Below are 17,915 nucleotides of genomic sequence, written 5' to 3'. Positions count from 1 at the left end.
ACAGCATAAGGAAAAAAATACATATGAACATACTTATCAAAAAGCACCTAGGAGTATTTACACGGACTTAACACAAAATCACTCCAGAGTATATTTTTTCAATCTTAGGATATTTGTCACCCCTTTTCCTTCTGAAGTTTCTCTTTATTATAGTGATACCAACACTGCTGGATTTTACAAAGTAATGAAAATATTTATGATTGCTTAATATTTACATATCATTCCTTTTGGACTACCTATAAGTTACTACCTTAGTCACTTCTTAGGTTTCCAAAAAATAAAATAGCACCCAGGTTCTTTTAACTATGTAAATACAAGTATCTTGACAATATAAATAACTTCCTACCAACTAGTAAAACACTTCTACCAAGAATCTGTCTTGGGAACATGGCTTGTACTGTTAAGATATATGTATGTCATGTCACATTAAAAGATTTTTGATACAACTGCAGAAATTTTTACTCACTCAAATCTGGTTCATTTCACAAGATTCAAGACTAACCAGCTTGTGTGATACACAATTTAAAAACTTACAAGGCTGTCTCACCTATCTGTATTTATGTTTGGTACAGGAACAAGAACCCAAGGCACTCTACCACCGAACTACATTACCAGCCCTTTTTTATTTTTTATTCAGAGACAAGGTCTCGCTAAATTACCAAGGATAGCCTTGAACTTGCCCTCCTAAAAACCTAAACCTTAAACTAATTAAAATATTGCTTATATTTAAGATAATTCTCTACATTAATACAAGTACACAGAATTCAAATAATGTAAAAATGTTTATTATTGGATTTTTTTAAACTAACACCTGTGAAATGGTTCTGTGATTTCATATTTAAAAATAAAAGAATCAGAGGGCTGGGGATGTACCTCAGTGATGGTGCAATTGGCTAGCACTCATGAGGCCCTGAGTTCAATCCCCAGCATGGCAAAAAATAAAAGAGGAGCCACACTCACTCCAAACACAACAAGTACACATAAAACGTACACGTGATGTAAATTTATTTATTTACTGACAGTCTAAGTTGCTGAGGCTGGCCTCGAACTTTTACTCTTCCTGCCTCAGCCTCCAAATTTTTGGGAACACAGGCCTACACCACTGCGCCCAACTAAACTTTAATATTTAACAGTGAATGTTTCTGAAGTTACAAACCTAAGTATGATATTTATTCCACAGTATCCTACTCGTAACCATATCAAACATAATGAAATCTCTCCAGTCCAAATTCTCATTACAGTTAATATACAATTCCAAATTCATATTAAAAATGGAAGATCTTTTTAAAACTGGGTAATTTATCTAACAACTTCATTACATTATAATAATAACATTATAAAATTTTGGTCAGCTACTTTACCTGGGCTCCTTCTCCATGGTATAAGCAATTCACCACATTGTCTAAAAGGTTGATATCCAGTTTTTGGCTGAAATCAAGCAGCTGACGAGCTGCATGGTCTGCTAACATTGTCATAATTGCTGGCATAGATTACTGAAAGGAAAGAAAAAAAAAATTGAAGGTGGCCATGAAATTGGTATTATCAGTTAAAAAAAAAAAAAAAAAAAAACTTTCTAAAGTCACTTTACTTCAACCATATTCTTAAAAGTATATCTTAAACAGCAAACTTTACAGACTATCACAAAACAACCTTAATGATAGCCAGGTAACTAAAGCTGAACTACTTAACGAATGCATAAGTACATTAGTTATGAGGGTCCATTTAACTTTCCTAGTGGTTTTTAGACCCCAGAAAAATTTAGCAAACTACTAACATTTATAAAGTATGCTAACCTATTTTTTAAGAGAATCCATTATTAGGCTTTTATAGCCCTAAAAATTGATACAGTTAACAAGTCTTGATGGCAAATTTTTAAGCATGGATTAGCAGACATGGCTTTTTTCTTCTAAGAAGGATCTTCAGGATAGCTCAGTATAAGCTCCCTTCAAATATCTTAATTCTTAAGATATGCTGAAAAGACAGGACGATGATAAACATTAAATACGAACATACAAGATTTCCTATTGTAAATTACCAGTAAAAAGTGTCTTGTTATAACAAATCTTTTAAACAACTCTCTTAACCTTCCAAGAATTAACTTCTACACTCAAATATTTTTCTTCCAACTCTCAATTTGAGGATTAAAATTATACTTCTGAGGGGGCTGTGGCTGTGGTTCAGTGGTAGAGCACTTGCCTAGCATGTGTGAAGCACTGGGTTCTAGTCTCAGCACCACGTACAAATAGATGAATAAAATAAAAGTCTATCAACATTGAGAAAAAAAAATTTTAAATTACACTTTTGAATATATACATTCCTTGAATACATGGTCAAAAAAAGTCCAGTGGCAATAAGCCAAAATTATTATTATTTTTTTAATTTCAGGTATGTTGTCACTGGTAGGGTAAAAGCTTGTCAGTTACCAAATAAAAACAAATTCTATCATAATAACAACAGAGCTATTTCAAAGTATGTATTGGATAAAACCTACTGGTATTTATATGCAATGTTATCCCTCTAAGAGGATTCTACTCTAAGATACTGGCACACATTCACATTTTTAGTTTTCCAGAATTATAAAATTTTTTCCTGTTTTTTTTTCCTTCAAAAATCAATTCCACTCATACACACACACACACACACACACACACACACACACACACGTATATATAGCTTCATGGTACAGTGCATGCCTACCATGTGGAAAGCCCTGGGTTCCATATTTTTTTTTGGCAGGGGGCCTCCAAGGGATACTAATGACACTCAAATCTGACTGGTTGAGTCAGTAGTTTTTAACCTTTTGGGGGAGGGGTAAATCAAGGTACCACAGACTCAGAGGAACAAAATAGATCTAGTACAAAATTTTAGTCACAATTTTGAATAGAATTAAAGAGGATACAAGACACCTTGAAATCCATCTATAAAAAAAACCCTTAAGTGTTTAGAACAAGGTCAGATAATCACCTTCGCTTCTCCCCTTCTTAGAGACCTTCTAGGATCAGGAAATGAGTGGTTAATTTGATTGCGTTGTCTAGACAAATTAGTTTGAAAGGAAAAATTATTTCTTGGCTATTTACAGCAGTTGATAACTGTCCTTAATAAGAGCAGCAATTTCAATTTTAGTACAAATGTCTTAAGAGATAATGTCTATCTGTCAATTACAATAAATTAGAGGTCCAAAAGATGAGTCACCAAGGTTAGATATATTGTAAAAATATATCTACATTACATAATGTAATGTAAAAGTCAAGAAACAGAGTACATGGGATTTCTTCCAATTCTTCAAAGTCTTTGGTCCATTACTGACAATTAAAAATAATAAAACTTCGAAATTTTCTGTAATGTTTGAGTTTTTAAATAGCAAAGTACCTATCAAACAAAACACTTTAGACCTTAGTACTAACAAAATGTATATATTCCACAAAAAAGCATGTAATTTACCTGTACCTTCAAGTGCCATAATTTTAAGATTAAAATCTCAAAAATTAAAGTTTAAACGACATCCTACAAGCACCAAGATCTACCTACACATCAGAAGTTTTCGATTTTTTGGTTAAAAATTAAACTTTTCACCTACTTGTCATAATTTATAGACTCAACAAAAAAGGAATAATAAATAAGACTGCTAAAAAGTTTCACTTTCCACTACATTGTCGAGTTTTCCTTGCTAGAGTTCAGGTGAAAAATCAGGTTTAGAACAGAAGCGTTTAAAGTAGTTTGCAATCCTCAGAACTAGCGGTTATCTTCAAAATGACCTACCTATTCTTGAACTGTACGTACTACAGAAATGGCGGCTTTGTGGTCAATGCCAAGCATTTAATATCCCCAAATCGAACCGCTTCCAAAACATTTTTCCACTATCAGCAGAGTTCACACACTTAAAGATATACAACCAGACAGCAAAAGCCATGGCGGGAGACGTGTAAGCACAAACGCTCTTTTTTCGTTGGGTTCCCTCAATCCTAAAATCCACGGACTGAACTGCATATTATAAGGATTATCCAGCAATGCGGTGACTCTACAAGCAATCACCAAAATACCTTCACTGCCACTTCAACCTGAACAGGCAACAGCTACACACTACCAGTTCCCACCCCTAAACCAGAAAAATATCACAACCGTTGCTTAATGGTAACTTCACAGTATGTGAAAAAACAAGTCGCTACAAGGCAAAAGACTGCTACTTAGGTGTGGGCAATCGCTTGCTTCATTCAAGAGAAACACACCTCACTAGGGCCCGCCCTCCCCTCGCTTCCCACTCGAACCGATTTGCAGCACTTCTAACTATAGCACACAAGAGCACGCACTCACCCCGCCCATACTCGGAGGAGGCATTTAGACCAGTTGCCTTAAGTTCACCGCCCCATTCTCCATGTAGCATGGCCTCTGCGTGATCACAGGCGGCCCGGGCTGGGCATGTAATTAATGCTTCCTCTACTACATACACCATTTCCACCCTTCTACCAAACTCGTGGTGCCAAACTCGAGAGACATGGGAATGAAGGAGAATCAGGGCATCATCTACCGTACACTGCCAGCAGTCAATGATTCGAACAACTTAAAACATTCAAATCCCCGAAAAGAACTATAGCTCGGAACCCCATTTGCAGATCCCTGAGAAATTAACTCATCTCTCCTACTTCTCATCCTACTTTGTTAAAAAAAAAAAAAAAAAAAAAAAAAAGAAAGAAATTAGAGAGCTTCAGAGTTGCCTTGCAGAAGGAACAGGGACTCGGCAGCCCCTCCCTCCCCCATCCAAAGCTCTCCACCGAGGGGGGCCACGTGATGCAGGCGGACGTTTCAATGCTGCTGCACTAAATATTTCTGGAAACTTCCACTCCTCATAATTTACAGAGATGTTTTCAAATCACCCCAACTTCTCCCCAGCCCAACGGGTCGGGGAAGCCCTTCCACCCCCGCGCGGGGCCTCGCTTCACTACCATGCTCCTTGCTTTCCTCCACCGCCACCCCCACACGCGAATGACCCAGCAAGCGCTCCCCTCCCGCGGTCGCCTCCCCGCCTCCATCCCCCAGCGGCAGAAGCGGCTCCATTCAATCGCAGGCTCTGCCGTGGGCCCGTCGCGCCTGCCGCCTCCCGGGCTCGCCTCCCGCGGCCGCCACCGCGCCCCACGCCGGCCTTCTCCCGCCCGGCCGCGCCGCCGCCCGACCCACGGCCCCGAAGACACAGTCGACTTACCCAGAAATTGAACCAACTGCTTCTTCCTTCCTTGTCGGGGTTTAGGGCGAGGGAAGGTGGGGAAGGGGAAAAGGGGAGGAAATCAAGGTGGGTTTCAGTTTTCCCACCTTAAAAAAAGGAAATTAAAAAACGGAGAGAAGGGCAAAAAAGCTAAATATTTACTATTCCAGGGACACCTCCCCCCAACACACACCCACCCGCCCCCCCCAAAAAAGAAGGGGAATTAATCTGAGGGATAAATGCTCCCGCCCGGCTGGGGAGTGAGCAAAGGGGGAGGGGAACGGGGTCAAGTCCCAAAGATTCAGCCCCAAGGGGACCCTCCAGCCACAGGCGGCAGCAGGAGCGGCAGGAGTAGGGGGTGTAGAGTCCACACGGTCGGGGGAACGCTCTGCTGCCAGTTGCAGTCCGACTCCCCCCTACCAAAACACGGCTCCTACTCTCACGCGGCTCCGGCGCTGGGCCCCCCCACCCCGGCTCGCCTAAACTTTCCCCCCTTCTCTTGCTCCTCAGCGACTGGTGGTTCCCCCCTCCCCCTCTGGGTGGTTGCACGGACTGCAGCAGCAAAGACTGGAACAAGCACCGCCGCCGGGGCTGTAGCTACTGTTGCTCTTGCTGATGCTGTAGCTCCCGCTGCTCCTGCCGCGGCCGCTGCAGCCGCTTCTCCCCCTCCTCCTAGTGCCTCAAACTCGGAACCGGTTGAAACCGGTTCAGACTGGGAGATTCCATCTCGGTTGAGTTTTCAGCCCATGGCGCCGCGGAGCGTTTGGAACCTGGGCCTCCGCCCCCAGCCCGCCTGCCCATTGGCCAATTCCAGCCACAGCCGCGCCATCAGCCTATATCTTATTGGTTGCAACGCCTATCAATCCTCTTCTCAAAGCTCCACACGAGCCTGCCGCTTCGGCCCCCGCCTCTTTCCAGCAGCGATTTGCCCGCAGAGTGGGGGAGGGGAGGCGGGGCGGGTCAAAAAGGAGTGAGGAGGGGGGTGGAGGAGGAGGTGGGACCAAGAACTGAGCAGAGCAGAGAAGGGAGCGATGAGAAGCCTCCATGGGAGGATTGGCTCGAATGAGCTGTCAATCAAATTCAGCCCGCCCCCGACTTCCCTTCCCCCTCCCGCTTTTCCCCCTCCCTGTGCTTGGCTAGCTGGCCCTGCCTTTCTCGCCCGCTCATTGGTTGGACGCCTTTGGTGACGGGGAGGGTGAGACGCCGCTCGTGAGCTGGTGGCGGCGCGAGTTTGAGCGCGGCGCGCGGCGTTCGCTGGGTTTTTACCCGGACCCGCGCCGACCCGCCCCCGTCGTCTCCCGCCAACCTGCGGAGACCTGAGCCCGCCAGGACCAGACCCCGCCCCTGGGATGGGGGCTGCGCTCGGAAAAGGGAGGGCACACCCAGTTGTTTGTAAATGCAGGGGGCGGGGTGGGGGCCCAAAAGGACACATTGGAGCCTAATTGTAGGCCCCGGAACTCTAACCTATTTCCGAACCAGAGTTTGGGGGCCACGAATTGAGAATGAGAAAAGCCGGGGAAAAAGGTTGGCGGTGTGCTGCGGGACGTGCAATCTTGGCGACTCGTGATCTCAAGAGTCCTGGGAAAGATATGCTTAAAATTTAACTGTCTCCGCGGACTGGAATTTGGCAGTTTTAACACTTAACTGTTCCTAAAAACTGAAACACTGTAACCCGAATTTTCTGTTTGAGCTTGTATGCTAAATGAGTCCCACTTGGTGCCCTTGATCTTCCACACTTTTTAAAGTTTAGCTGCTCTTCACATACTTGATCATTACCAAATAGTATTTTCTATGAAAGTCACGCACATGGCCTTTCACATGGTTGCCTCTCGTTTGTCCCCAAGTGTCCTCCAAATCAGCTTTACAGATTGTTCTTAAGAAAGAGCAAGCTGTCTACCAAAATTTACTAGGCCCATTGTGCCACCAAGAGGCAGATAAATGGCTTATTAAAGCAACACAATTTTCTTCAGCAAATCCTTAGTCAGTAGACAATATCAAAGCACCACTTAAGGATAATTCCTTCTCTCTCCAATGAAGAAACGTCTAGTAACAAGTCAATGCTTAGATGTATTTAAATTATATTGACTGGTTTTCAGATTTAAGATTTTTATATATTGACTGAGTAATATTGAACCATAATATATAATGTGTATGATATATGCTGATCATTTAAAATACTTGGATTTTGTAACCCATGGAAGCACCAAGTGGATTGTAATTCCCTTCTTTGACTTTTTTAGCCCATCTTTAAATCATACACCCCCAGACATATCTCTGACCTTAGTGAATCAGATGCAAATATTTAACCCATATATTTTGCCTAGAAATAGCTAAATTGAAGTATTCCATATAAACGTATTAGCAATTGTAAAAAGAAGTGACAGGGCAGATAATTTGCTCACTATATTTTCAGAATTAAATTTAGAAAACAAGTCGGCATACTATGTCTTAATACTTTTTCATTGCCTTCATTTGTTGGAAGCAAATGAATTCCAAACTTTGAAATAGAATATGGATAAGAAAAAGTAAGTAAATTGTGTTGAAGACCTGCCTACCATCCAGCATGGTGTTGGAGACCTTTTGTACAATGTTCTTATTGAATTCTCACAATTCTAAGAGATAGTTATTATTTTGCATTTCTCCCTCTCTTTCTGTCTCCCCATCTCATACACGTATAAACAAGCCCACTTCACCCCACAATTCTTTTCTTCTTTTTCTCTTTTTTTGTGGGGAGGAGCAGTAAAGAGAATTGAACCCAGGAATGCTCTCCCATTGAACTACATCCCCAGACGGTTTTATAATTTGAGGTAGGGTGTCACTAAATTGCCCAGGCTGACTTCAAATTTGTGATCCTCCTGCCTCAGTCTCCAGACTCACTGGGATTACAGGTGTTCACCATTGCACTGGACCCAAGTCATATTATACAAAATGGTATACTCATCAAAAATAGAAGAAATGGAAGCCAATAAATTCCTTTTCTCCACTGTCACCTTCTTCTGTTTTTAAAATATTTATTTTCAATTTAAAAATAATATGTGATCATGATTAACAATTCAGTCACAGAGAAGCAAGTATCTAAAAAAGTGAAAGTCCCATTCATATATATCCCAATCCTTTTTCCTGCCCAAAAGCAATCATCAAGGGAAACGGTATACTTTGAGAGACTTTCTACACATTCATAACCATTTGCTTTGTGTTTTGATGAACATACATGACACGTGACTCATTTTTTTCAACAACTTGCTTTTAACTTAATAGGTAAGAATGTGTAAATCCACCTCATCCTTGTTTATAGTCTTGTAGTCTTCCCCATCTTCCCAGTACCATACACAATTCAACCATTTTCCCACAGGGGACAATTAGGCTATTTTCTGTTTTCCCTCTGACCCATAAAGCTGCAGTGAATGTCTCTATACACTTATCTTTGGACACAAATGTGGCTGTATTTTTAGGTTAAAGTCCTAATTATTGTGTCAAAGGGCATGGGTATTTGTCTTGATAGGTACTGCCAAGGTGTCCCCTAAAAGATTATATCAATTTACATACCATCCACACTATATGACTAGCACCTGTTTGTTGTCTATCAAAGTTACAGATATTTGCTATTTCCATTTATAGGTGATGAAATCTTGACACACACCTATAAAAAAGTTCACACTAGCAGGGTGAGGTGGTGCACACCTGTAATCCCAGCAGCTCAGGAGGCTGAGACAGGAGGATTACGAGTCCAAAGTCAACCTCAGCAACTTAGTGAGGGCTTAAGCAATTCATTGAGACCCTGATTCTAAATAAAATATAAAATAAAATAAAATAAAATAATAATATAAAAATGCTGAGGACATGGTTTAGTGGTTGAACACCCTGAGGTTCAATCCCTGGTTTAAAAAAAAAAAAAAAAAAAAAGTTTACACTAGGGTCTGATAATTCAAGGGAGCAATAACAACATTTTAATTTGACCTTTAGTGGATATTGATCCTTTTGTGTATTCCTTGAGCTTTGAAGGTGATATACACTAACTGTGAGCTCAAGGAATAGACATAAGATTAATGTATTTTTTAAAAATTAAAGTTAAGGAATGAATCCATTTTAACAAGTCAATTGTTATTAAACATTTCACTGTTTTTTTGAGAAAATGCCACTTTGCTCTCAGGGATATAGCAATATTGCAACTTTTATTTCTTCCCATCAGCCATGAAAAACAGGTACTTGAACTGAACATACTACGAGTTTGACTAACTGTGCACATACTTATATTGAGCACAAATTCACAATTCCATGGGCATTTTTCCCCAATGAATCTCTAAGACGTGACTTTTTAAGTCTCTGAAGACACAAAGACATTTCTCTGGGAGAAATATTTCTTCATGAATATCTTATAAAGAAATTTTTCTTGTTTTTAGAAATGCTTCGTAAGAAAGCTATGCATGGTAGCAAACACCTGTAATCCCTGCAACTTGGAAGGCTAAGGCAGGAGGATATCAAGTCTGAGGCCACCCTCAGTAACTTAGTGAGACCCTTTCTCAAAAAATAAAAAGAGGCTGGGAAGTATCCCCGGGTTCAATCCCCAGTACTACAAAATAAATACATAAGTAAATGAAAGAAAGAAAAATGATATGTAATACAATATCATTAGATTTCAGAACCATTACCTGTCTAACTCAGATGAAAATATAATTGTATAGAATGCTGAAGCATGAGTATAGGAGAGAAAGGGGTGCCCTGTCCTTTTCCACAAAAAATTGACCTAGAGGGTTGACGCTGTGGCTCAGTAGTAGAGTGCTTGCCTAGCACATGTGAGGCACTGGGTTTGATCTCCAGTACCACATGAAAGAAAGAAAGAAAAAGAAAGAAAGGACGGAAGGAAGGAAGGAAGGAAGGAAGGAAGGAAGGAAGGAAGGAAGGAAGGAGAGAAAGAAAGAAAGAGGGAGGGAGGGGTATTATGTCCATCTATAACTAAACATGTATTTTTTAAAAAATTGTCCTAGAGTGGCATACTTCAGATTACAACTCCTATCAAACTCAATTTACAGTGTTGAAAATATTTTTTGGAAAATGATTATGAATATTCTGTCTGTGGAGGTAAAGTCCCATGTATCACCAGAACCTCAGTGAATAATCTGCATGGAGTCTATGAACTCTTAAATCAATCATGAACAGAATCAGCAATTGTCCAAAAGGAAGTTGTTGCTTTTTGTGTTTGGTGATACCTAGGTTCAAACCAAGGGGCTTGTATTTGCTAGACAAGCACTCAATTATCAGTCTACATTCCCAGCCATGCCTTTTTGAGAACATGAAGAAAGGCATCTAACAAGATGACTTGATAGTCTGAGAAATTTATGCAGTTCTATACAATGACATTCAACGAGGGGTCCCAGAAGATAAGAATCATGGAGAAATGAAAGATGTAGTATTATCTAACTAGGATCATTCACAGACAGGACAGGGAAAGCCACACTTGATTTTTTTTTTTTTTTTTTGGTGGTAGTGGAGATTGAACCCAGCGCCCTGTACACATGAGGCAGGCACTTAACCAACTGAGCTATATCCCCAGCCCCCATATTTGATTTTGCTGAAGCATTTCTAAGCCAGAAATAAAAATAAATAACAGGGATTGTAGGTTCGCTCTAATAATCAATTTGGACTGCTTATAGCAGGTGTCAAGTTCTGGGTGTCTTAAATAACACATTTTTGGGGGCTGAGAAAGTGGTTCAGTGGTAGAGCAGTTGACTAGCATGAGTCCCCGTGTTCCCCAGCACCCCCAAGGGAAAAAAAAAATGTTTCTCACACTTCTAGAACCTGGATCCCAGGGTGCCTGGTGTGGTTGGGTTCTCATTGGGTCTCCCTTAGGGTTGCAGACTTCTCCCTGTGTTCTTACAAGAAGGGAAAATGAAAGAGCTAGAGGTCTCTGAGTTCCCTTCTATAAGACATTGATCTCATTATGAGGGCTCCATTCTCAAGATATAATTACTACCCAAAAGCCCCACCTCTTAACACTTCCCAACGCTATCGCATTGGGGAAAGAGGTAGAATTGCAATATATAGATTTGACAGGGGACTCAAACAGTAGTTCACTACAATTTTTTTTCTGGGCGAGGGGGATACTGGGGATTGAACCCAGGAGTGCTTTACCACCTAACTACTTGTCCAACCCTTTTTAAATTTTTTAATCTCACTAATTGCCAAGGTTGCCCAATCCTCTTACCTCAGCCTCCGAGTTGCTGGGTTTACAGGTGTGTACTTCTGTGCCCAACATGTCCATTTTGATTTATAGTTAGAAAGGTGAAGTTGGTACCTGTAGATTGGAAGAAATGTCACTTCTTACATTAAAATGTTCTATTATGTATTAGGCAATGAAAAACATAAAAGGAAATAAAATAAATGAAGAGATGACACATTTATTTGCTCAAAAAATATACTGAGTCCACCATTTACTTACTTTTCTAAGTACTGATGTTTCCAGAGGAAATAAATCCTACAAAAATTCTAAATTTCATTGAATTTGACACAAATGGAGGACACCAAAGGTAAATAACATATATAAGTTAGAGAAATAGTGTGTTGCATGGTGATAAGTGCAAAGGTAAGAAGTGGATCAGGGTAATGGAATAGGAAGTGTAGGGGTGGATGTGATTCTCCATAGGATGAATGGGAAGGGCATTACCTAGAAACTAACAAAGAACTATGAGGGACTAGTGATGTGTCTCAGTGATAGAGTACTTGCCTAATACATGTGAGGCTTTGGTTTCGAGCCCTAGCATCTCTCTCTCTCTCTCTCTGTCTCTCTCTCTCTCTCTCTCTCTCTCTCTCACACACACACACACACACACACACACACACACACACACACATAAATGTACTATTAAATTCTATTTAAAACAAAGGTTGCTAGGCATCGTGGCTCACATCTGTCATCCCAGCTACTTGGGAGGCTGAGGCAGGAAGAAGTCAAGTTCCAGGCCACCCTCAACAACTTAGGGAGATCCTATCACAAAATAAATAAGAAAAAGGGCTGGAGATGTAGCTCACTAGTAGAGCGCCACTGAGTTCCATTCCCATCCCACAAAAATAAAAACACACAACTCATGACTTCCTTATTATGTTATTGCATTATACTGTTATCTGTGCTCTTCAGGTTACTTACATCAATGATGTCTGAATGATAGAAATAGAGTATGAGCCAGGCACACACCCATGATCCCAGCAGCTCAGGAGGCTAAGGCAGGATAAGTTCAAAGCTAGGCTCAGCAATTTAGTGAGGCCCTAAGCAACTTGGTGAGAACTTGTCTCAAAATAAAAATAAGGACTGAGTTTGTGGCTCAGTGGTGCAGTGCTTGTACCACCTGAAGCATCAGTACCACATGGAGATGAGTGAATAAAATGGAGGTATTGTGTCCATATACAAGTAAAAAAATAAAAAATTTTAAAAGGGCTGGGGATCTGGCTCAGTGGTTAAGTGCCAGTACCCTCCCCCACCCACACACAAAAGAAATAGGATATAATGATATGTTACTTCTTTATATCTTCACAATTCTGCAATTTGTGACATTGGTCATTTGGTGGGATTACATATACCATGGAAGTCAACTAAATGTGAGGACATTTTCCCCTGAGTGCCTCTTGATAAGCATTTGCCATTACACCACTGTGTATTTAAGAACACCAGGTAGGCCAGTTGAGATCAGAGTCCACTGAAGAGGGAGATGAAGTCAGAGCAGGTGAGGGGACCATCTGGGAGACAGAGAAAGTATACCATAGTTCATTGTAAATGCTTTGGCTTTCCTCCTTTTCTTCTTCTATTTCTCTGTCTGTCTGTCTGTCTCTCTCTCTCTTACTCTTTCCTTCTTTCTTACAGGGGCACTTTACCACTGAGCTACATCCTCAGCCTTTTTTTTTTTTTTTTTTTTTTTAATTTTAAGTCTTTTTTAGTTGTAGATGGCCACATACCTTTATTTTTTTAAATATTTTTTAGTTGTCAATTGACCTTTATTTTACTTATTTATATGTAGTGCTGAGAATCCATCCCAGTGCCTCACACATGCCAGGCAAGCACTCTACCACTGAGCCACAACCTCAGTCCCACATTCCTTTATTTATTTATTTTTTAAAGGACGATATATTTGACAAGTTTCACCTAGCACAATACAGCTAAAAGGAAATCACAATACAATGAAGATTTAAATCAAGGCCTCAGAATTTCATACAAACACCAAGACCAAAATCCTAAAGTATTGGTATTGTGTCTCAAATTTTCCCCATCAACTTAAAAAAAAAAAAGAAAAAGAAAAAAACCTTAAACTTCTGTGCCTTACAGGTTATTAAATGAAACTAGAATTAACAAACATGCCAAATGTTTCACTTTTAATTGTAGACACAGCTCCTATATTGAGTTTTACAAAAAAGCATGTCTTTCAACATGCATCCAAACAGGGTTCAATGTAATGTGGTATAAGAGCAACTTTTAACATAATTCAACTGCTTTAACCTAAATATGCTTACTGCTTAAGTACATCCTACAATATAACTAACTTGAGAAAAGCTGAAAATTGTTTTAACAGTTATAGTTTACTCAACTTTGCTGTTACATCCTGGACGACTGCTGTGTTCAAAAACACTGAATCTTAAGTCTTTCAAATAATCCTGATTCCCACTTATAGAGTAAACATAAGTCACAAGCTTGGATTGCAAAAATTGTTAAACTGAAGTTTTGTTTTTTTCTTTAAAAAAAGTTGATCAAGAGTCAGTGATCAGGATCAATTACATTGCCCATCTACCACTCATACTGGACATGCTAGACATTCCTCCCATCCATTCGCCCATAGATGCACAGCTTCCATTACTGTAATAGCTGCTATTCATTGCTCCTTGGCTACCATATCCACTTATGCTGCTCTGGCTGCCATTGGCTCCTCCATAAGCACCACTCAGCTGCTGGCTAGCTGGACCACCATAACTGGAGTGGTTTGACAAGCCCATGCCTCCCATCATTTGGCTACCATAAGCACCACGACTTGCTCCTGCTATAGAATTCAAGAAGAGTTCTCCATATCTATGTTGCATATTTGCTTTGTCTTTTGACATAGCTGCCACAGCATCTTCATGAGTAGCAAACTCGACATCTGCTTCACCAGTTACTCTGCCATCAGGACCAATCTCAATGTGTACTCTCACAGGGTTGAGTGGTGAAAAAAATTATAAATTATAATCCCCGCACGTGTAAACAGCACCCTGTTGTGCTCTGGAAACTAGAACGACCATCCCCATATCTGTGATCCGACATTCCTGAAAAACAGTAATTGAGGTCTCTTCCAAATCTATGTGACCCAAATCCATAGCCATTATAATCTTCATAGCCTTCATAGCCTCCACCATAAACACCACACCTCATCCTCTCCAAGCCAGCTCCTCTGCCAATACTGTTATACCCTCTGCCAGCCCAGGACTGTCATAGGGACCTGGCTGCTGCATAGCTATAAGCTTTCGTGGCAGATCATAATGAATTCTAACTTCGGCTCAACTGCTCTGAAATATTTTTCGATAAACCTGTGCCCTATTCTTTCCTTGTGTTTCTTTAGAGCCTTTTCAGTTATTTCCTGTGAAGCAAACTGCACGGAAAGCCTCCCCAGTATTCCTCCCCTGGCAATGTTATCCCATTTGGCACCATTTCCAACCCTGAGAAGAACTGAACAATTTCTTCCTTGCTACCTCCAAAGGGGAGTCCTCTAAGTCGTACAAAACCATCATTGGCCGTGTCAGGACTATTTGGACCAGTATTCTTCAACACCCAGTCCATTTCAACGTTGTTTGACTTGAATACTTTAACATATCTGTGTCCCATAGTTTCTGTCTTTTTTCAGGGCCAATCTTCTGATTCAAGTTCAACAAAAGCCTTGCCACTAGGTCTGCCTTCTCTGGTGTAGATGAGCCCCATTTTGAACTTTGCAGTCAGAAAAAAACGTTGCACTTCATCCCCCAAGCAAGACCAGGGCAAGCCCTGGACCTTCACCGCGAATCCTTCTCCGCCTTCGGTGCCCAACATCATCGTCTCTTCGAGGATCCTGGCGTCAAAATAGATTGCAAGGCGGGTTATGAGGATCAGACCTATACACGCGGATTCGGCATGGCTAAAAAGAAATCTATTTTACTTATTTTTATGTGGTGCTGAGGATCGAACCTAGGGCCTCACACTTACTAGGCAAGCACTCTACCACTGAGCTACAACCCCAGCACCTCCCCGATCGTTTTTAATTTTTATTTTGAGACAAGTGTCTCCAAATTGCTGAAACTGGCCTTGAACTAGTTATCCTCCTGCCTTAGCCTCCTGAGTTACTGGATTTATAGGTGTGTGCCACGGAGCCCAGATCTTTAGCTTTTCTAATCATATGAACTCCTAGAAATTAATACTGATGGGAAAATGCTTCTAGATGAAATTCTGTGATACTATGACTGAACAAAAGCTGAAAGCGACTAGATGCTATTCTAAACAAAGTCCATTACACTTTCTTTCGTCACTTAGTAGGTCTATCTGACTCTGCACTGCATTGTGCTGTCCATCTGCTGCTCTAGTTGATTAAGAGAAGAGATTCAGGTGTTCCAACAAGCTTAAAAAGCAGACAAGAGTACTGTATGGGAAGATAAGGCAGGAGGATCACAAATTCAAGGCCAGCCTGGACAATGTAGTGAGACCCTATCTCAAAATAAAAATAAAAAAGGACTGGGATGTAGTTCAGTGGTATGGCACCCCAAGATTCAATTCCTAAGACCATGAAAAAAAAGAGAGTACTAGGACTTTATTCTCAAATTTTGATATAATTTTATCAATAGTATGTTTTGAAACCTTATTCTCATGAAGAACAAAATAGATTCTAGTGATAAAAACTGTTCCATCAGGCAATCTGACTTTAAATGAAATGAAGACCTTAACAAAATTAAAGAAAAAAAAAAAATTAGTGAATCTATTTTAGTGGTTCTCAACAGTTAGTAGTTTTACCCCCATATGAAACTTTAGTAATCCAGGATTGTCTCACTAAACAGCATCAGTGCAGCACAGAGCACATTACAGGCAGGTAAAAGGTCAAGGCAATAATCAAAAGAAATTTAGTGGCTAAATTAGAGATCTTTTTGATAGTCACAACTGGTCAAGGAGAGGGTGCTACTGGCATTTAATGGGTAGAGACCAGGGATACTGCAATGCACAGGACAACACTTAGAACAAAGAATTATTCAGCCCAAAATATCAGTAATGCAGGGATTGAGAAATAAAATGCTTAAAGTTATCCTGGCCCACTTAGAGGGGGTGGGGGAAGAGAAAGAAAGCTGCCTCTCAACAAGATTAGTGCTATTCAAACCTTAATGTAAATAGGAATAACTGGAAAACTATGGAAATGCACATTCTGATTTGGTAGGTCTGGAGCAGGGCCTGAAATTCTGCTTTTTGTTTTGTTTCATTTTGCTTTGTTTCAGTACTAGGGATTGAACCCAGGGTACTCTACCACTGAGCAATATACCCAGCCCTTTTTATTTTTTATTTTGAATCGGGGTCTCACTAAGTTGCTGAGGCTGGTATTGAACTTGCAATCCTCCTGCCTCTACCTCCTGAGTTACTAAGATTACAGCATGTGCTACTGTGCCCAGCATATTCTCTATCTTTAACCAACTTCCAGGTGGTGTTGATGTTAATAGTACATGGACCACACTTTGAGTAAGGAGGCACTAAATTACGCCACTGTGGTATCTGTTAAGGTAGGATAAGGACAGAGATTCCTTAATAATTTGAACTGAAGAGACCCAAAAATTAAAGTTCAGAGGGTGCTATGTATAAGTTTGTACTGGACTCGTTAAAAATATGTTATTTTTAGAGGCTGGAGTTGTGGCTCAGTGGTAGAGTACTTGCCTAGCATGTGTGAGGCACTGGGTTCAAATCTTGGCACCACATATAAATAAATGAATAAAATAAAGGCCTATCAACATCTAAGAAAATATTTTTAAACAACATTATTTTTAAACTTTACACCAAAAATACAAAGAACTCAATCAATAAATGGGCTAAGGAAATGGGCAGACTCTTCACAGAAGATATACAGGTGATCAACAAATATATGAAAAAGGGCTCATCATCCCTAGTAATTAGAGAAATGCAAATCAAAACCACCCTAAGATTTCATCTAACTTCAATTAGAATGACTATTATCAAGAACACAAGTAATAATAAGTTTTGAAGTGGATGTGGGGAAAAAGGCACACTCATACATTGTTGGTAGAGTTGCAAATTGGTGCAGCTACTCTGGAAAGCAGTGTGGAGATTCCTCAGAAATCTTGGAATGGACCTACCATTTGACCCAGCTATCCCACTCTGTGGCCTATACCCAAAGGACTTAAAATCAGCATACTACAGTGATGCAGCCACATCAATGTTCATAGGAGCTCAATTCACAATAGCTAGATTGTGGAACCAACCTAGATGCCCTTCAATAGATGAATAGATAAAGAAACTGTGGTATATATGCACAATGGAATATTACTTGGCCATAAAGAAGAATAAAATTATGGCATTTGCTGGTAAATGGATGAAGTTGGAAAATATCATGCTAAGTGAAATAGGCCAAGCCCAAAACACCAAAGGCTGAATGTTTTCTCTGATAAGTGGATGACAGTACATAACAAGGGGGGGGTTGGGGGGAGAGAAGAATGAAGGAAATTTGGATGGTGTAGAGGAAAATGG

General features: G+C 40.4%; 1 protein-coding gene and 1 pseudogene across 4 annotated transcripts in view; both read right to left on the bottom strand.

Annotated features, from left to right (window-relative positions):
• XPO1 (exportin 1) overlaps positions 1-5,967 on the bottom strand; it is a 43,013-nt gene extending 37,046 nt beyond the window's left edge. The window contains exons 1-3 of one of the 3 annotated variants that reach the window (XM_079109677.1): positions 5,198-5,967; positions 1,794-1,971; positions 1,362-1,493 (exon numbers count right to left, since the gene is read on the bottom strand). In XM_079109677.1, the coding sequence (XP_078965803.1) occupies positions 1,362-1,487 (126 nt within the window). In that variant the 5' untranslated portion in view covers positions 1,488-1,493; positions 1,794-1,971; positions 5,198-5,967. Of the gene's footprint in view, positions 1-1,361; positions 1,494-1,793; positions 1,972-5,197 lie in introns of those variants that run through there. The other 2 variants (XM_079109676.1, XM_079109678.1) reach the window with 2 other exon arrangements.
• A 7,333-nt stretch (positions 5,968-13,300) lies between these two features.
• On the bottom strand, positions 13,301-15,292 carry LOC306643414 (heterogeneous nuclear ribonucleoprotein H2-like; annotated as a pseudogene). The gene has a single exon. The product of its transcript is annotated as a heterogeneous nuclear ribonucleoprotein H2-like (transcript).
• Positions 15,293-17,915: the final 2,623 nt, after the last annotated feature.

This window comes from Sciurus vulgaris (assembly GCF_902686455.1).
Source record: "Sciurus vulgaris genome assembly, chromosome: 14".
Lineage (NCBI taxonomy): Eukaryota > Metazoa > Chordata > Mammalia > Rodentia > Sciuridae > Sciurus > Sciurus vulgaris.
The sequence above is the reverse complement of the archived record's forward strand: the minus strand, read 5'-3'. Positions and strand labels throughout refer to the sequence as shown.